At 58.3% G+C, this 20430-nt stretch overlaps 1 protein-coding gene across 1 annotated transcript; it reads right to left on the bottom strand.

Annotated features, from left to right (window-relative positions):
* Nucleotides 1-1664: 1664 nt before the first annotated feature.
* FSCN1 (fascin actin-bundling protein 1) lies at nucleotides 1665-10973 on the bottom strand. Its single transcript, XM_037507078.2, has 5 exons — nucleotides 10025-10973; nucleotides 4021-4177; nucleotides 3802-3923; nucleotides 3422-3589; nucleotides 1665-3030 (listed from the first exon to the last, which is right to left on the bottom strand). The coding sequence occupies exons 1-5, from the start codon at nucleotides 10854-10856 to the stop codon at nucleotides 2828-2830; spliced, it is 1482 nt and encodes a 493-aa protein (XP_037362975.1). The 5' UTR covers nucleotides 10857-10973; the 3' UTR covers nucleotides 1665-2827.
* Between the last annotated feature and the right edge of the window lie 9457 nt (nucleotides 10974-20430).

Below are 20430 nucleotides of genomic sequence, written 5' to 3'. Positions count from 1 at the left end.
GTCTTTGTGAATGGGGGACAGCTGAGGCACCCATTGCTCTAGAAGCAGAGCCCTGGAGGCCCTGGAGCAGGTGTGACCTGTCCAAAAAGACCAGAAGTGGGGAACCCTGGTGGGCCCCACACGCAGCCCCACATGCAGCCCCAGAGAGTTGGCCACCGTCTGCAGGTGCATGGTTGCCTCCCTCTGGGTCTGAGAACAAGCAGCCACCTCTGCCCACACCCACACTTGATCTGAGACCCAATGCCAGTGCCCTGCCCCCACCAGACTGCAGACAGGAGCCCAGCACCCCCACCCCACCCCACCCACACACACTGCAGCCACATGGTAGCTGCCCGGTTTTGCAGAAGGACTGGATCCTTCTGGGAGGCAGCAGGGCCATGACATGGGTCTTTCAGGACCGCCTGCTCCCTGGTCTGGATGGGACAAACGCCCCCACCCGAGGCGTTACAGGCACCCGCATCAGCAGGTGGGCTCCGCAACAGCACCGGGCCCGCCCTGGAACCACCGGCAAGCCCTCCCCCCACCCCTTTTCATGGTCTGAGTTTGGCTCGGGAGGATTCGTCATCTGTTCCTTCTACGTCACTGCGACTTTCCTGGCTTCCAGCCTGGCTTTACAGTGGGGCCGGGGGGAGCCCGGCCGCCAGGACCCCCCGGCGGGCACATCCGTTTGCGGCGCCATCTGCTCTTGTCCATCTCGAGACTCCCGCCCCCAGGGACCACCAATCACAGGGCCGGGATCCCAGTTTCGTCATCGGCAGCCAATCAGCACTTCCGCTCAGCTCCTGCGCGGCCCGGACCCAGCCGCCCCCAGGCGAGACGCCCCCACGCCCGCCCTCAATCGCTGCCCGCTTGTTGGGCCACCAAACCGCGAGGCACCCCGTCCCCGCCCCCCCCCGCAGCACCCCACGCCCATAAGGCTGAACCTGTCTCCTCTGTAGAATGTGAACAAAGCCCCCCCCAAGGAGGCCCTGGATTAAATGAGACACTGCATAGGGCCCTGCCCAGCCCTGCCGCTCCGGGGGCCCAGCACGGGCCACACGCGGAGCCTGGGGCGAGCTCAGGGCCCGGGTTCACCCTGGGAGCCACTGGTCTGCCAGATGGAGACATGCCTCCTCCCGCCCTCCCAGGGCTGGGCCTACCGCCTGATTCGCTCCAGGCAGCTCCTCCCCGCTGCCTAAGCTTAGTCCAGCCAAGATGACGCCTTCGAAGGACCTCCACCTGGGCCTGTCCTCTCCAGGTGCCCAGAACAGGAGGAGGAGGGGTCAGCCCGGAGCCCCGGACCCAAGTTCCCCACACAGTGCAGCTGCAAAGGCTGGAGGAAGTTCAGTCCACCGGCTCCACTGCTACCTTCCAGGCGTGCAGGTACGTGGTTACAGCGGCCGACACACCTGCGCTCCTGGCTCCAGGCCTCACAAATAGTGTGAGAGGGGTATTGTGAGCCACAGATTCAGTCACGTCCTCTCCACAAGCTCCCACTACCGTGCTGGGGTCACGGGTCCCGGGCAGACCTCTGAGACGAAGAGCTCACCCTCTTGGATGCCCTCCTCCATCCCTGGAGGTGCCCAGGCTGCTCTGCCCAGCCGTGGGAGCCCCCAGGTGTCCCTGCTTCCCTACCACCCATCTCACCTATCACTCCCCACCCACCCTCATCCCCAGGACACACACAGGCCGGCCTTGGGGCTGCAGACGCATTGTTTTATTTTGCTCTTTCCAGTCTGAAGCTACTATCATGGGCGTTTAGTTATACAAATGACACTTACAAAAAAATATAAGACCAAGACACCCAGAGTGAGATGCATGGCAGAGACAACTGGAGGTGGGGGAACCCGGGGGGGTAGGTCTGGGAGCTGAGAACCAGGGCTGGGCGGCTGCCCCCAGGCTCCAGGCTGAGGGTAGGCTTCATCCCGCCCGGAGACCCGAGGAATCCAGTGGGGTGAGGAGCACCGATCCCCCTGGGGCTCTGGCTGAGATGGTGAGGGGCCTAGCACCACCTGGGGGACCCGGGCCTGGGACCCTGGGCAGGGGGCGGAGGGGGGCCAGTGAGAACCCCTGGCAGGGAGAGAGGAGGGCAGGTTCTAGACTCAGAAGGCACCCTGCCTGCCCCACCGTAAGTGGGCAGAGGTTCACCAGGAGTATGTCCTGAGACCCCCCCACGTCCCAGACCCCTGGAAGACCATTCACGGCTACAAACAGGTTTGCATGCCCAGGTCCCTCCAGCAATAGCATTTCATTAAAAAAAAAAAAAAAAAATACTGATTTGGTCATTTTCTGCTTCCAGTCAGGCCAGGGTGAAAGAAGAGACAGGACTAGGGCCCTAAACCACAGGGCGTGTGGCGGGCAGGCCTGCTCCGTGCAAAGGGGGCAAGTGGTGGTGGGCACACTCCAGTTTCAGCCCCATCCTGAGGCTTTCCTCCTGCCACAGGGATAGTGCAGCAGGGGGTGGCACCCACAGGCTTGGGGCAAGTGCCCAGGTCCTGGGAAGTAGGAGGAGAGGCCCTCTGGAGGGGCAAGAAATTCCAGTTACACACCCTACCACGCCCAGGGGTCGGGCAAGCCTCTGGGTCCCCACTTCTCAGCCACATCTGGGGAAATAAGGCTCAGAGTTGTCTGAGGTCAGAAGAAAGAGGTGCCAGCCTCGCCCATGGCAGAGAAGAGAGTGACTGAAATCCAGCCACGGAGCGGCCATAGCCGTGGACCCGCCCGGGGACATCCACATGGGGCAGCGGGTCTCTGGGTTTCCAGTTTGAGAGGCAAGGGGCCTGCCCTCCAAGACAGGGCCACGGGAAGAGAGTTGGCAGGGGTCTGGGCGGGGCGGGCAGGGGGTGGCCTAGTACTCCCACAGAGAGGCGGGGTCGATGGTGTCGGCACAGGCCTTCAGGACCCCCGCGTGGTCTCCCTTCAGGTAGCGGCCGCCCGCCTTGATGGCCACCTTGTTGTAGTCACAGAACTCGAAGAAGAAGTCTACGGGGGTGTCGCTGCTGCTGGTGACCGAGGAGTCGCTGCCCACTGTCCAGTACTTGCCCGTGGAGTCTGGGGGCAGAGTCCCTGTCAGGCCCCACTCAGGGCCTGGCCCCCCATCCTCACTCATGGCACCCCAAAGAGGGTGGGGTCTGTTATTATGTCCACCCAGGCCTCCCACCCATCCCCGATGGGGACCCCTGCTCAGGACTTCAGTCCCATAACTCAGGTGTGTCACCTCCCCCTCCCACCCTCTCTGCTCCCTGCTCCAAGGAAGTCTCCCCTCTGTATAGACAAGAGGGGGAGGTGTTGCCCCAGCCCCAAATCCTAGGTGGTCACAGGACATCTACCCTCTTAGGCCTGAAACGGCCTAAACCAAGTCAGGGAGAGTCCACTCCTGCACCCCAGCACTGGTGCCGGGCCCAGGCAGCCCCACCCAGCGACTACCCTGAGGAGAACCTGCCTTTGATATTGTAGGCGCCATCGCTGAACTCCAGCTGGAAGACGTCGTAGCTGGAGCGGTTGGCATCCAGGGTGCCCGTGACCTTGCGGCAGCCAATGAAGCCGTGCTCCCCACGGAACACAATGATGGGGCGGTTGATCAGCTTCATGAGGAAGAGCTCTGAGTCCCCTGTCCCAGGAGGAGGGAAGGGGCAGTAAGCCTCAGGGGGCTGGGATGCTCAGGCTGTGGCTCAGAGGGGGAGAGCAGGGACCTGGGGTCACACAGCACGTCAGCCTTAGGGCGAGACTGGGGCGGGGTTAGTTGAAGGGGATGCCCAACCCAGGGCCAAGTCCTGATTAGACCCTGAGGGCACTGGGCTCAGGGCACCCATCGGCAGCTACCTGCTGTCTCCACCGAGGCGGCCAGCTGCCCGTTCTTCTTCGCTGTCACAAACTTGCCGTTGGATGCGCGCAGGTTGATTCGCCGATCACGCCATTCGATGTCAAAGAAGCAGCTGGCGTTCCTGGGGGTGGCAGGACAGGGTCAGGTGGGGCTCCCCCAGGTCCGAGCCCCACAGGGAGGGCCCGGGGTGGGGTGGGGGAGGCAGCAGTGACACTCACTTGGTGGAGGCGGTGGACTGTACGCCCCCGGTGGCTGTCAGCGTCCAGTACTTGCCCGTGTGGGTGCGGAAGGCGCACTTTTTGGTGTCGCGGTCAATCTCCAGCTGGAAAGTTTCCTGGTCGGTCTCTTCGTCCTGATTGGCCGACAGGTCCATACCTGCGGGAGAGCCTTCAGTTGCACCGGGACCCCGGTGGAACTCCGTTCTGGGGGACCCACAGCCTTGCACTCGCACACAACACACGGGGCTACAGAAACCCCTCGGCCCCGCCGGGACCCTTGGGCCCTGACCCCAGAGGGCAGAAGCCAGGACCCAGGGTCAGGGCCGGCCAAAGACCAGGGCCAGCTTCGTCCATTTTCACAGGACCTCTGACGACAGACGTGTACCTCGCACATACCAAGTGCGAAGAGGCGCTCTTGAGTCAAGAGGAGGCCTCCCCGCCGGCCTGGGATCAGGTATTCAGGTTTAATTATTGCGAATCACGTGCTTATGTAAGAAAACGGCCTCATTTTTTTTAGAGCTACAGACCGAAGTATCTGGAGATGAAATGCCCTGATGCCAGGGATTTGCTTTAAATATACCCCCAAACAATAAAGGGACAGATGGAGCTGCCACAGCAGAATATCCAATCTGGGGGAGTCGGTATGTGGGGGCTCATCATCCTTCCTGCTTCTGTCTTCATGTAAAAGTTAAAAGAGTGAGACATAACACATGTTCCTCTCAGAGCATTTAGAAAACTCATCAAAGCATAAAGAGATGCAGTGACACAGATCTCACCCCCCCCAGAACACCGCCGGTGTGACCCGAGGGGCCTCGAAGGTGTGCGCCCGCACAGCAGCCCACGCCCAGCCGCCCGGCCCCGGGGAAGCAGCAGTGCCCGTCTGTGCTGACTCCTCCAGCTAAATGCTGCAAACGGGATCTTTGCTTCCCACACAGCAAATTCACGCTCTCCGAGCACCCCAATTCCCAGAACCACAGCAGCAAGGCTGGCTGCCAGTGTCCAGGCTTGCACGCATGTCACCATTTGGGCCTTGACACCCCCATGGAGCAGGGACCATGTGGGGAGCAAGAGATGGCACTTCAGAGTTGAGGCGGGCAGGCAAGCATGCCTCCCGGGGCCTCACTCTACCCATCTCAGCATTAGCCCTGGCCTGACCCAATCACCCCCCCACCCCACATCAGCACCATGTAGAGAGGCGGCGCCTCCAGAAGTAATCCCAGAATAATCCCAGGACAGATAGGGCACAGTGGGGGTCACCCCGGGATAAAGTAAGGTGTCCAGGTGACTCTCAGGAAGGAAGGTATAGGAAGGAGCCTCCTGCCACACCCACCCACTCTCTATGGAGTAGGGCCTCTGTGGGAGGCCCAGGCCCTTGGGTTCAACCTCCAGGTCCCCTGAACACCCTTAGCCTCAATGTCAGCCATCTGACACCCCCAGAGAAGCCCTGGGTGAGGCAGGGGCTAGGTCTGCTGGACATCTGAGCCGCCACCAAAAATGGGACTAAGGCCACACCTGTAACTGCTCAGGCCACGCCCAGCACCCCCGCCGGTTGCAGAGGTGCCGCCCTCCTGCTCTATGGAGACCCACCCCGTGAGCACCTGCTCTCATGATAGCACCCACGCAATGCCTGGTGGACAGGCCAATGGGGAGGAGGGAACACACGAGACAAAAAGGCCCTCTGGGTCCACCCAACAGCAAAAGAGACAAAAGAGGCTGCCCAGAAAGGGGAGCAGAGAAGGACTTGGGATAAGGGTCATGTCTCCAGCACAGTCTTGCCCTGGGGTTCTGAGGGCTCATCTGAACACACCTTGCAGGTTTACAAGGTGCTTTACCAGCTCACCTGAGACAGCACAGCCTTGCAGCCCACCTGAGGGCAGGTCCAGGAAGATGAGGTTCCCACCCAATCAATGGCTCCGGGATGCAAGAGACTTTGCTACTTAACACTTAACCAGGGGCAGCCTGTGGTGGTCCTGTGTCCCCTCAGCAGCTCCAGGCACTTATTTCCAACATGTCCTCCCACGGAGGAACAAAGGGAGGCTCTGCAGGGGTCACTGCTTGCCCAGGGCACACAACTGCCACCATCTGCTCAGTTACTCAGACCCCAGCCACCTGACTGAGTCTAGTCCTGGAACTGATTTGGTGGAAAGGACCAGACCAGCCAGTGAGGTACCCCTGAACAAGTGCCTTTGCCTCATCCAGCCTCAGTTTCCCTCTGCCTGCCCAAAGAGCTCAGTCTCTCCATTTTTCTAGGAGGCTGGAAGTATTTAGGGTGACAGGGTCTTCTGGTCTTCCCTCCCCACCCCGAATCCAGCGGGGCCCTTCTTGGCTCCAAGGCCCTGCCCAGAGAGGAGAGGCCCCGCTTGGCCTTGGAGTCTCTAATTAGAGCTACGTTACTATGGGAACAGGGTTTTCTTCGGGATTTTTCTTTTCATCAACAGCAGCACAGAAAACCTGAGTCACAGCTCTCAGGAGATCTGGAAGGCAGGAGACGCGGGGGCTCTACAGAGTCCACGGATGGACGTATCTCCTGACCCCCCACAGAGAGCCTAGTGAGAGCCCCACCCTGGCTCTCCCTGGCTCCAGTCTCTGAGCTGTTCTCTATAATGGCTCACATGGGACACTCCCCCCACCAATATGCTCTCCACCCCCCACCCACCCCCATGGTTCCCAAATACCCCTGTCTTGTTCAAGAGGGACGTTCCCCACCACAAACTTCAGTGTAGGGGAGTGGGCCTGGGAGCATCTGTGGCCTCATCTCATCCACTTTCTTCTTTCCAGTCAGTACTCACCACCATCTGACCACTTCAAATCCCTCCTCCATCCTTGTACAAGTCATTCCTCAGGCCTGAAATACATGCCTCATCCAGAGAACTCTTAACACAGCCTTCAAAACCCAGCCTGGCCAGCCCTTCCCTCAGGAAGTCAGCCTCACCTCTGAGTGACTGGGGCAGGGCCCTTCCTGAGTCCCCAGGGTACAGCTGACTAGATGCAAGGCAGCCACGACACCACGTGGGCAACATGGTGGGGGACTGGCTGGGGACTGGCTGGAGCCCAGAGCACGTGAGGCTCCTAAGAAGCAGACCCCACTCATGAAGTGCTGCTCACTAGGAGGCCCTGCATCCTCCATCCCTGCCCAAGTCATATCCTCACCTTTGAAGTGGGCACAGCTACACCACATCCCAGGACCTGGGGTGGACACATGCCATCTGCCTCATCATACTGCCTCTCAGGCACCAGGACACCATTCGCTGGAAGCTAGAATGGCCAGAAATAAAGCTGGTAGAAAGGCTGTCCAGGGCAGACTTAGGCCAGGCCTTTACAGATGGAGAAAATGAGACTGGAGCAGGCTGCAGATTCAGCAGGGAGACCCTGCCCCCACCAGGCCTGGCCTGTGTGGGCCTGCAGGGATGATTCACATCCCCCAGTCAGCTAAGCCCAGGGTCCTCCTTCTTCCTTTCTGGCTGGCGCTTCCCAACATGTGTGGAAAGCACAGCTGCCTGCTTCCTCCTTGCCACGCAGACCTGCCCAAAATGGACTCTGCAGACACACCCCCCACCCCCCATCCTAGGCTGGCTCCAGGTCCCATAGTCACCCTCCATCCCAGCTGGAAACCCTGGGGTCAGCTAACATAACAAGTCAAGGACCCCAAGGTCTGAAGCCAACAATCTCAGCCCCCAGAGTCTCTTCCCCAGGTCCATGTCCCTGTAAAGCCGACACCTTTCCTGGCCCAATTTCCAGCCCCTCCTGCCCCACAGCCTGAATCACAGCACGATACTCCCAGTGAGCATTACGAGAGAGGGGACAGCCACTGTCCCGGCTCACCAGTGGCTGCCAAAAACACCCTCAGGCTCTCTCTGCTCCTTCCTAGGCCCACGGGCTAGGGCCAGGGCCATCTGCTTCTGCTACATCTTCCCCAGGGAAGGTGCTAGATTCCACCTAGCAACCATCAAGCTGCTGAACGTCCATCAAGGTTCCCATGGCCCAGCTGGTCATTGCAGTCCCATCTACCAACAGGTTTCTTTCCAATCACCCTGGGTTTTATGCACCTTTCTGCCTCAGGACCTTTGTAGAAGCTCTGCCCTCTGCCTGCAATACCACTCCCGCACCTGAAATGTACTACCTTCCAGTTCTACTCTTCCTGCAGGTCAGCTTAAGTGTTCTCCTCTAAAAGGACCATCCCCATCTAATCTCAGACTCTGACATACTTCTTGGTCCTCAGGCCTTTGCTCCACATCTCTGAGAGGCTGATCATGTTCCAACGAGGTGACCTTAAGCCCCTGCAGAGGGATACATACCCATTTGTTCATTACTCAGGTCTCAGCATGTCACACTTTCTAGAAGTTCATTGTTTGCTGAACAGGTGGGGAGTCTTGCCCCACCCAGCACTGTGTGAGACCAGAAAGGGGAGGTCCACTGTGCTCCTGGGGCTGGGAGGCATCAGGGGGTCCAGGTAAGAGCTATTCTGGAGTCAAAGAAACACAGTTTTGCGTGCTGGTTTCTTGCTCTGTGACCTTGGGCTAATGGCTCCACCTCTCTGGGCCTAAACCAAGCTCATCTGTAGAAAAGAAATGACATGGCCACCTCAGTCAGCAAGCAGGCATCATCCCGCCCAGCCTTCCACCGCCACTGCCCTGGCGCTTCCAGCCTCTTCACAGAGCACATTCAGGAGGGGGGAGTCTCCCTCCAAGGGAGGGGGCCACTGACTGGGCTCCCATCCAGCAAGGCTGGGGTCCAACCGCCCGTCCAGGAGAACAAGACCCCCACATGCCCCTCCACCAGGCGTCTGGCTGCAAGGAATCAATCTCCTTCCCAAAGTCGGGGCGCGGACACCAGAAGAGAATCCGCGGGGGCGAGGGGGAAGCGGAATCTAAGAAGGAAAAGGGAGGGGGCTCGTTTCTGGCGCGCAGGCCGGTAGGAAATGGCCAGGCCAGCGGGAGGCCCCGAAGGGGACACAACGAGCTGCAGCCAATTGTTCAGGCGGGAGCCTTGGGATGGGTTCACTCGAGGGGAGGGGGCTTTCGAGGGGGCCGTGCGGGGGGGCTCCCGGCTCGCGCGGAGGCCGCCCCCGGACGCCCGCCGGCGACATTCACCGCCCGGAGACACGCGGCGGGCGCATGGCGGGGTGCCTGGCCAGCCGCCCCCCCGCCACGCCGTCCCGGGGTCCGGGCGCAGGGAGGGAGGCCGCCTCCTGGAGAGGCTCGGGACCCGGGCACCGGGCCCAGGGCGGCGGGGGGACCCGCTGAAAGCCCCTCCCCGCCCCCATCCCGCCGCATCTGGTTTTCCCATCCAGAGACTGAGCAGGACAAAGGGGGCGAGGGAGGGCCCTGCCGAGGAGCCCGCCCCCCTGTTCACAAAGGCCGCGGCCTAGAGCGCGGGGCAGACACGAGAGGCGGGGCTGACGGAGACGGGCAGACACTCGGGGTGCCCCCTTCAGCAGAGACTGACCCCTTCCGCAGAGAGGACAGAAGACAGGCCCAGAGGCTGGGAGGTGGGCGCGCACCCGAGAAGATCAAAGGGGAGGTCAAGAATTGTGGTCCCTGGGAGCAGGGGCGCGGCCTGCCCTGTGGACGACCCTCGCCTCCGCCCTGGAGTTAAAGGCCTGCAGACGGGGGGAGGGGCGCGAGCACACGGGGGAAGGGCACCCCACCCCCACGGCTGTGCTTAGTCCATCCGCGGGGCTGGTGCGCGTCGAGAGCACCCAGACGGGGCGAGGGGTTCGGACGGTGGCACACAGGGTGGACACCACGGGGCCTAGGGGGCCCCCATCCCGACGCTGGCCGGGGGTATGCAGTGCCGGACACCAAGAAAGGGCAAAGCCCACCCTCGCCCCCTCCTCCGAGGCAGAGCGCACGTCCCTGGCGGCTGGGGAGGGCCGCGAGCCCAGCGGGGGCGCACCGGGCCCCACTCCGGATTGCCGCGGCGCCGAGGGCGCAATGGCGGGAGGCTGGAGGGGGCCGGGTGGGGTGCGCTTTGTGCACCCACCGGGGGGCGGGGTCCCACTCACCCTGGCGCGTGGACACGTTCCTCTCGTTGGCGGCTTGCAGCACGACCTGGGCGCAGCTCTGCTCCAGGGCGAAGAGCTCATCCTTGCCCACCTTGGTGGCCTTGCCGGCCTTGAGCGTGCCGCTGGGCCCGGACGGCGCCAGGTAGCGGCCCTCGCAGTCGCGGAAGGCCACCTTGCCGGAGCGGAACTCCAGCGTGTAGCCGGTGGCGGGCTCGGGGCGCGCCACCAGGCGCCCGTCGTGGCGCAGGAAGCGGTGGTCGGCGGTCTGCACGCTGTAGCGCTGGTCCTGGAAGGCCAGGGTGATGAGCGAGTCGACGCCCCAGGGCACGTCGCGGTCCACCGCGATCTCGTCGGCGGGCTTGGCGCTCAGGTGCGCGTAGCGCTTGCGGGTCAGGCTGTAGATGTTGACCTGCGGGTGCATGGCGATGTGCACGCTCCACTTCTCGGCGGGCGACACGGTCTGCGCGAAGCACGACAGGCGGTCCTCGGTGCCGCCGAAGTAGCGCCGGTGCGCCTCGGACTGCAGCGACCAGCGGCCGTCGTCGTGCGCCACGATGAGGAAGCGGCAGTCGGCGCCGGGCGCCTCGCGCTCGCAGGTCACGTTGCCGTCCTTGTCCGCCGCCAGGTAGCGGCCCAGGTGGCTGCGCAGGCACACGGCCGCGCTGCCCGCCTCATCGGGCGGCTGCTCGAGCGTCCAGATCTGCTTCTTCTTCAGGCTGCTCGCCGACGCGTTCACCTTGAACCCGAACGCCTCGGCCGTCAGGTACTTGTTGCCGCAGTTGATGAGGCCGAACTGGATCTGCACCGCCTCGGCCGTGCCGTTGGCGGTCATGGTGGCGGCGCGCGGCGGAGCCCCCGGCGCGGCCCGGGCGGAGGGGGAGGGTCCCGGCGGCGCGCCCGGTCCTTTGTCAGGCGGCTGCGGGCCGGCGCGTCCCTCCGCGGCGCTCCACAAAGCCGGCCCGCGGCGCCCGCGCCCCTTTATAGGCGGGGTGACGTCACGCCCCGGCCCCGCCCCGACCCTCCCCTCGCGGCGCCTCGGCGGGGAGGGGGCGCCCCGGCGGAGCCCGCGGGCTCGGCGCTGCGGGCGGCTGCGGCCTCCCCGCCCCCCGTCGTCGGGCGCCTCTCCCCGCGCGCCGCCGCGGCCTGGGGGCTCAGCCCGGTGCCGACACCCCGCAGGGCCCCCCGCCCCAGGCCTGCAGGGGAGGATGCGCGGGCCCGGCTCGAGGCTGGGACTGAGACCGCGAAGACCGCAGGGCAAGGCGGTGCTGCACGGAGGCGGGTCGGGAGGCTCCTCGGAGGAGCTGCGCTTAGAGGAGAACCTTGAAGGAGCCAAGAGCGAGCCCCTGCAAGGGGCGTAAGGGTGACGGGGTGGGGGGAGCCAGGAGCTGGGAGGGGTCTGCAGACTCTGATGCAAACCATACAGGCCTTCCTGGGCGGGCGGGCGGGGCAGTGATGTCCCAAGGGCTCCCTCCCAGGACGGTCCCCAAGGCCGGCCAGACCCCTACCTGTGGCCTGGCGACCCAGCCTGGCGGGCAGAAATAGGTCTCCTTGGTGGTGGGGTGGTGGTGACCTTGGTTCCCATCATGGTGGTGCAGAAACCACAGGGTCTTCTGCTGGGCAGCAGTGGGGTGAGCAGGGCAGGAATCGAGTGTTGCTTTTGCTGCTGGGGTCAGAGAGGGGCGGCAGCTGGGGGAAGCAGTCTTGAAGGGGAAGCCCATTCCCAGCCTCCAAGACCAGTGTGACTTGCAGCTTACACCCCTAGTCCCCACTTCCTAGAATCCTGGACACACACCTCCGCCCCCCCACACACACACACACAGAGGAGGGGTAACACTGGTTTCAGCCCTCATCCCATCCCTCAGGACCAGGCTTTCCCCGTCCGCCTCCTCCAAAGGGGACATTCCGCACAGTTTCCCCTTCTCCCAGTTCAAACCCACCCCCCCCCCCAGGAACTCTTCCCTTTTCTGAGCCATTCTGAAGGCCAGGACTCTGCTGGGACATTCCCCACATGCCAAGGAGGGCCCTGGAATGCCAGTATGACCACAGGCTGCCCACAGGTCTCCAGCCCAAGGCAGAGGGCACCCAGTTAGCTACCCAGCGGATTGGGCTGTGCCCTCCCCCATGCTTCCAGGCAGTCCCCTCCAGGGAGTTTATCTTCCTGGGGAAGATGTTGTTGCCTCACTGTTGTCACTCAAAAGAATTTAGAGCAGGGCCCCAGCCCCAGGCAGAGCACACCCAAAGCACCCCCTCCCAAAAAGCCCACCCCCTGAGCTGGAAAAAATAAAAATGTTCACATTTTGAGGTTATCCAACAGGCTTGAAACCCAGAGTCTCACTGTGTGACTCTAGGCAGCTCGCTTACTTTATTTTTTTTAAGATTTATTATTTTATTTATGCATATAAGAACAGGGGTGTAAACCAGAGGTGGGGGGTGAGAGGGTTCACCAGAGAGAGTGGGGAGCAGAACAGGCAGATCTACTGAAGTACACTGCTGAGGGGAGCAGCGGGCGAGACAGGAGAGGTCTGCTGCGCCATGTGGTTCAGCTCCCTGGCCAGGGATTGAAGCTGCAGTGGCTGGAGATAGCTTGATAGCGCTATCTTTAACCCCTACACCACCAGGGAGGCTCAACTCACTTACTTTAGTTTCCCCTCTTGTCAGAAAGATAGGAATTCCCCATCTCCAGGTAGTCTTGGAGTCCCTGGGGCTGTGAAACTCAGGCTCTGCCCCTGGCCCATTCTAGTCCTCAGGAAGACTGTGCCCAGTTAGGGAGACAACAAACCTCTGGCCAATTGAGTAAGCTCAGGAGAAGGGGTTGAATATCCACAAATATCTACTGAAGGAGGTGGGGTGCCCAGGCCAGAGAATGCAGAGACCAGCCTACTGCCACTTCCCTCCCAGGTCTGCAGCTCCCTGACCTGGCCCCAGCCCTCCTCCTGCAGAGGCACAGCCTGGAGGTCAGGGAGGCATTAAGGGTTAAGGACTCCTGCCTCACAGAGATGGGAGCCAGTCCAGGCTGGCCCCCCACCCCCATTCCTGCAATACCTTAGATGGATAAAAGGACTGGGGAGTCCCTACGGGTGACCTTGGCAGCCTAAGCTCTTGTGTTGGACTTCCTGGGTTCAAATTCACTCTCCATATTCCCATCTCAAAGAAAGGACACATGCCAGCCCCTGCCCAGGGAGTGGCTGAGAGGACTGAGGAAGCTAACACATATAAACCAGACTGAGGAGGGCCTGGAACGTGGGACTCAGTTCTCAAAGCGGGAAAGTCGTGGGCAAATGGGACAAGTTGGTGACTACATATCCAGCATCCAGACAGCCTGGCGTGGGACCAGAGCTCAGGAAAGGCAGCTTCTTGATCTACTCCACGTGGACGTGGACAGTCTGGTCCTGGGGACAGACAGGCCAGGCTCCCTCCAGCCCCCAGGAATACCCCAAGAGCCCACCCCCCCCCAAGTTCAGTAGTGGCATCTGTGTGAACTTTAAGATTGCTGGGCACCTAGTTTGAGCCTATATGTTGAATAAATTGAAATGAAATGGGGTGATAGGGAACATAGAAAAGGGACCTTGGGCTCCACAAGTCAAGTGAACAAAATAAAGCCTGAAGTGTTAGAGGAAATCAGGAGCTGGGGGAAGAGGTCAGCTGAGGTTAGCCTGGCATGAATTGAGGTCACTTTCAACAGATATAGAACTGAAGCCTTTTTATTCGTATTACTTAGGGTTCCCCCCCCAAAAGAGACAATACATCCATGGATCTCAAATATCCAAAAAATGTGAAAAGGCTTTCATCCGCCTCCCCTTTCCGCCCCCCCCACCCCCGCCTCCATAACGGCTGTTAGATTTGCTTCTTGTGTTTTCCTTTTCTTTGTATAAAGCAAGCAAATATGGGTCTGCACTTTCATTTTTTTTTGCATTTTTAAAAATATTTTTAAACTTCCTTTTTTCACTGAAGATACATCTTCAGTAGATGAGTAACTTCGGTGTATAAATAACTTGTATCTTAATCTTCAGTATGTAAGTACCTTCTCAGTTCTTTTTTATAACTGTGCAATATTCCATTGTGTGAATGTGCCACGTTTATTTAACCTGTGCCCTCTGAGTAGACGTGTGGGGTGTTGCTGCCCTGCTTTGGCCAGAACCTCTTGCCTACAGTGAAACCCTCAACAGAAACCAACTTTTTTTTTTTGCTCTTCTTTGCCTGTGACCCATGCACCACGTAAGAAATGAAGGTTGTCCAGTCTTGATTTCAGTGCCTCTGGTGATGAGATGTTTTGTCCAAAGTCAGTGTGTGTTTACCTTGTTCTAGATTGTTTACCTTGTTCTAGATTTACCTTGTTCTAGATTCAGTGACGATTTGGGGGTGAGGGACCCCAAGCCCTCAGCAGCTGTTAACAAAGAGGGTGTCCTGTGCATCAGATAAGCTGCCACATGCTGGGTCTCATAACCACAGACCCTTGAATGAGGCAGAAGGAGGGGGACATATTGCTTTTTTTTTTAATTAGCATTAAAATTATTGTCAGAAAGTCAATAGAGGAACAAAATCTCAGGGAAGTTTAGCAAGAGTTTTTCAGAAACCACACCCTTCCGTGCACCCATGCACCTGTCTCCCGGGTCTTGGTTACACCAGCACCTCTGAGCAAGTCACACAGTCCTCTCTGCAGGCCTCACCTCAGGTCCCTCTGGGTAAGGAAGGGGACACAGACGCCATGTCCCTGGGTTCCACGGGTCCCCAGGTGCCACCTGAGCGGCCCTGGAATGCGGGCATGGCACGGGGAAAGCAGAGGCGCTTGGCTATGGCCTCTCCCAGGCCGGCCACCTAGTGCCCTCCTGGCTAATCTGGGGAGGGAAACGAGGCCACGGGAAGGGCTGTCATCCGCCCTGCTGTGCATCACATCCCACCTTGCAGCCGCAGGAAAGTCAAGGAGTGGACGCTGGCATCCCTTGGCCTTGACTTGGGCCCCAGCTCTGACACACTTGCCATGAGCCCTTCCACATGTTACTTCACTCCTCTGTCTCCATCCCCTCACCTGTCAAATGGGAAGAGAATAATACCTGCAGTGTTTCTCAGGAAGACACAGTTGTAGCTACAACGATGGCATAGCGTCATTACGTAAAAACACCAAAAAGTTCTTTATTGATTAGAAACACTCCCTGAAAAATCTGCCTGTGAAATGATGTCGGGGGTGGGGTGGATTTGCCTTAAAATATTCCACACAGAGGCCTCATTGGTGGCGCAGGGGGTTAAGTCTCAGCACTATGAGGCTATCCACAGTTCGATCCCCAGCCAGGGAGCTGACCCACATGGCGCAGCAGACCTCTCCTGACTCACCCATTGCTCCCCTCAGCAGTGTATTTCAGTAGATCCGCCTGTTCTGCTCCCCACTCTGTCTCTGGTGAATCCTCTTAACCCCTCCCCCTGCATCTCTGGCTTGCACCCCAACTCTTGTATGCATAAATAAATAAAACAAATCTTTAAAAAAAAATTCCACACAGAGCAGCATATGATCCCTATGTGATGCTTTCTACATTAAAAAATGCTGCAACAGCAGACCTCTCCTGACTCTCCTGCTGCTCCCCTCAGCAGTGTATTTCAGTCAGTCTGCCTGTTCTGTTCCCCACTCTGTCTCTGGTGAATTCTCTCACCCCCCACACCTCTGGCCTGTACCCCAGCTCTTATATGCATAAAAAGAAAATAAATCTTTAAAAAAAAATGCTGCAACATTTCCTTAAATAAAAAGTTTTAGGAGGGCCTCCCAGGTGGTGCAGCGGTTGAGTGCTGGGCTGCGAGGCTGCCCGCAGCCTCTGCGGCGCTGGTTCAATCCCCCGCCACCGGTGAGGGTCCCACATGGCGCGCAGACCTCTCCTGCCGCCCGCTGCTCCCCTCAGCAGTGTCCTTCGGTCCTTCTGCCTGCTCTGCTCCCTGCTCTGGCTCTGGTGAATTCTCTCACCCTCCCGCGCTTCTGACTATACCCAGTGCATGTATAAACAAAACAAACAAACAAACAAATAAATAAATAAATAAAACATGCCTCTATTAAAAATAAATAAATAAATAAATGCATTTGTCAAACAAGAAAAAAAAATTAAAAAAAAAAAGTTTTAGGAAAACACACCAAAAATAAAAATGATACCCTAGTCTTCCTGCAGGAAATAATGAGGTGGGGAATAGCTGGAGCATGATTCTTGTCCCTGCAGGTGACAGCACAGGGGGTCCCTACTTCAGTGTTTTCTCCCTTTTAAAGTTTTCCTAACAATAATAAAACCTAACAAAGGGAAGACCTCTCTTCACCTGTGCCTTAGTTCTGTCATGAGTATCCTGTTTTATTGTGTTTGGACCACATCCTGACAGACCTTTCTACATTCTGTATTAGATTAGATAACGAGCCAGAGAGAGAGAGATGTAGGTAGGTAGATAGGTAGGTAGGTAGGTAGCCAGATAGATAGGAGGTTTTGAGAGATATTTAGATAGGAAGATGCATAGCTTTATTTCTTTTTTTTTTTTTTTTTTAATTTTCTAGAGGCATGTCTTATTTATCTATTTGTTTGTTTGTTTGGTTTATACATGCACTGGGTACAGTCAGAAGCCGGGAGGGCGAGAGAATTCACCAGAGCCAGAGCGGGGAGCAGAGCAGGCAGAGGGACCGAAGTACACTGCTGAGGGGAGCAGCGGGCGGCAGGAGAGGTCTGCGCGCCATGTGGGACCCTCCTCTGGTGGCCGGGGAGCAGCCGGGGATCGAACCGGCGCCGCAGAGGCCGCGGGCAGCTTCGCAACCCAGCGCTCAACCGCTGCGCCACCTGGGAGGCCCTGCATAGCTTTATTTCTGAAGGTTTTGTATGTTTATTTGGTTTTGGCTTTTGTTTTTTATTCGGTATCGTGCTTCCCTTGATTACTTATCCCAGTGACCACCCCCATCACCATCATTTCTCCTTCCCCATTCTCGTTGCCATGTGGAGGATCATCAAACTCCCACTGGACTTTTGCGGCCTGACACTTCCAGCTTTACCGCAGGGCAGATGACAGCCCGGTCTAGCTGGACCCTCCCCTCTGCCGCCCCACAGCTGGGCTCTCTCTTTCTGGCCTAGGGCTGGGCCGGGCTGGCCGGGGCCTCCCACACCCTATGATTCCTCTTCACCCCACTTCTCACAGAGCCCCCAAAAGGACCCCTGGGAACCATCTTGCAGGTCTCTACCCTGAGGAAGAGTAGCCTGTTCGTGAGGGGGAGGCAGGCATTGAACCCTGACAATCCTAAGGTCTCCAGGCATTGTGCTGAGGGCCTTATCACCTTTTACCTTCCAGCAAGCCAGGTGCTGCTCCCATTTCACAGATGAGGAGACTGAGCCCCAGAGAGGTGAAGAAATATGACCAAACAGCAGCTTGGTGGTTGCCAGGGGAAAAGAGTGTGACTTTAATGGGTCCACGTTGCCTTTGGGGGTGATGAAAATGTTTTGGGTAGAGGTGGTGATTGCACAACACAGTGAATGCACTAAATGTTACAGAATTGCAGACTTTAAATAGTTAATTTTTGTTGAGTAAATTTTATTCAAAAAAATAATCAATATTAGGGAGGGGTGAAAAAGAGCATAACAAACCATGCAGCAGGGAGCAAGAGAACAGGCTTGAGTGGGTCTAAGAATATAAGTACCAGCCAACACCCCAACCAAACTCTGCAGGTGAGGCCATTCCTGCTGGCTGCACAGCATCTCCCCCCCCTCGCTGAGAACTTTCCTGTCTCCAGCCCACGGCTTCCCCATACTCCCAGCTCCTTCCTGTGGGGCTCCCCTGTCACACCCCATCTTCACAACCTCACACCTCCTCTGCTTCTTGGGATCCTGGTGAGATGCTAGAAACCTGGCACCTGCCCAGGACTTTGCCAGCTTTTCTGGGCCTGGGCCCTGCACTTGGTCCTGACTGTCTTCCAGCCACCGCGTTTGGGACCCCTGAGCATCCAGGCCGGTCGCAGCCCCATGGAAGCTTCAGTTCATCAGAAAAAGGACAGTGTGACATCATCCTGGGAGTGTCCTAACAGCATCACTGAGAGGCTGTGATGGGACCAGTCTCCGCTCTCCTCACCTGTTCCCTTGTTTCAAGAGGAGGTCAGTGCAGCCCAGGCCAGCGCAAGAGTCCAGCAGCGCCCTCCGTGCTGCAGATGCACAGATGTCAGCCCCAAACAGGACTGGCCTCATGGCCAGAGCCTGTGAATAGCTTCTTTGTTGATCTGCTCTGCTGCCTCTGTGGCCCCTCAAGGCAGCCTGGTACGGCCAGCGCACGTCCCTCAAGGGTGTCTCTCTAGGCAGCCCAGACAGCTATGCCACCCGGGCCCACAGCCCAGCACTGTCACTTAAAGGCAGGGAGAGTGGGGCCTCCCTCGTGGCGCAAGGGGTTAAATCTCAGCACTACCAAGGTATCAGCAGCCACTACAGCCTGAGTTCGATCCCCAGCCAGGGAACTAACCACACGGCGCAGCAGACCTCTCCTGTCTCACCTGCTGCTCCCCTCAGCAGTGTATTTCAGTCAGTCTGCCTGTTCTGTTCCCTACTCTGTCTCTGGTGAATCCTCTCACCCCCCGCACCTCTGGCCTGTACCCCAGCTCTCGTATCCATAAATAAATAAAAATAAATCTTTTTAAAAAATGAGCAGGGAGGGCAGGATGAGGTCATCACCCCCTTACTCTGTCTCCACAAACATCCTTGACAATCTCCTGCTTTAGGGCCTTCAGAAGGTTATACATGGAGAAACTGAGACCTGGACAGAACTGACAGCCTCTGGCCCAGTCTTAAGGATGGATGTGCAGTTTCAGGCACTCAGATTGTGGCTCTCATCAGATTTGCTCCTCCTGGCCCCCAAACTATAACCCTGTGGAGGCAGGAACCCAACCTGTATATTCCCAGAGCGTGGGTCACTGGGTGAGTTGTCCTATGCAGGGAGACCCCAGAGTTAACTGTGAGGTGCAGGAGGGCCTTCAGGAACAGCCGCTGTCTGGATGGGTGAAGACCAGGAATGCTGCTGCTAAGGCACAGAAGCTGGCTGCTCAGTTCTGTTACTGAACACACGTCCCTAGAAATGGTTTCTATTTCCATCATCCTTCTGAATACGGATGCCTGTGGGGTGGGGGGCCTGGCCTGGCCTCAGTGCATAGCCACAGGCCATCCCAGGAAGCCTCACCTGGGCATCCGCCCAACTCATTGTATGGCAGATGCTGGTCCAGCTCTAAGGCCAAGGTATGTTTTGCAAAGTGAGGTGGTGGCAGCGGGTGCTGGCAAGTGCCTGGCTAATTAAGAGGGCATTAGCACCCTGGGCAGAGCTACGTTCCTGCCAAGTCGTCCTTGCCAGGAGCAGGGCTGGATTCCCTGGCCATGGAGAGGCCACAGGCTGGTGCCAGACCTCAGCCTCCCCCCATCTGGCCACCACCCCTCTCCTGCTCCGGAGAGCCTGGGCCCACCCTTTGGGCTCCCCCTGCCCCTCCACCAATCCCAAAAAACCCTCAGCAGGGAGGCCCTTCTCTGGCCTCACCCCATCTACAAATGGTGTGGTCACCCAGGCCTCCCAGAGCTTCATAGACTCAACTTGTAAATGTCCTTAACTCCAGGACATACTGGTAGCTGCAAGGAGTAGGTGCCCGCCTGTCACTAATCCGAGTTCTGAGCACTATTAAGATGGACTCCTGAGGCTCAGGGGGAATGTGACAAGCCCTTCATCTGGGGCAATTGTCTCAACTTTTGCCCTCGTTGCCTTCAATCCATGGGCTGCAGCAGGCGGTCAGGGCTTCTGAAAATGCAACTGGACCATGCCCCCTGCAGCTTGAGCCACTCCAAGACCCCAGTGCTCCACGGCCAACCTTCTCCCCTCTCTCCCATTCACACACCACCCACACAGGGCTGCTGCTCCCCAACTCCAGCGCGCTCCTTGCTCTGTGCCCATTACCTGCGATGTGCTTCCCTGTCCCTTCTGCCTGCCAAGTCCTAAAGGCCAGGTCCATTCTTTTTAAAAATATATATATATATTTATTTATTTATGCAGACAAGAGCTGGGATATAGGCCAGAGATGCAGGGGGTGAGAGGATTCACTAGAGACAGAGTGGGGAACAGAACAGGCAGAATGACCAAAATACACTGCTGAGGGGAGCAGCAGGTGAGTCAGGAGAGGTCTGCTGAGCCATGTGGGGATTGAACTCGTGCTGCAGAGGCTGCGGATTGCTTCATAGTGCAGTGTTTTGTTTTTTGTTTTTTGTAAACATTTTTATTCAGTTATTTATACAAGCACTGGGTACAGTCAGAAGTGTGAGAGGGTGAGAGAACCCACCAGAGCCAGAGCAGGGAGCAGAACAGGCAGAAGGACCGAAGTACACTGCTGAGGGGAGCAGCGGGCAGCAGGAGAGGTCTGCGCGCCGTGTGGGACCCTGGCCGGG

The sequence above is a fragment of the Talpa occidentalis genome, unplaced genomic scaffold (genome assembly GCF_014898055.3).
Source record: "Talpa occidentalis isolate TD23 unplaced genomic scaffold, MPIMG_talOcc4v2.1 talOcc4.12, whole genome shotgun sequence".
Taxonomy (NCBI): Eukaryota; Metazoa; Chordata; class Mammalia; order Eulipotyphla; family Talpidae; genus Talpa; species Talpa occidentalis.
The sequence above is the reverse complement of the archived record's forward strand: the minus strand, read 5'-3'. Positions and strand labels throughout refer to the sequence as shown.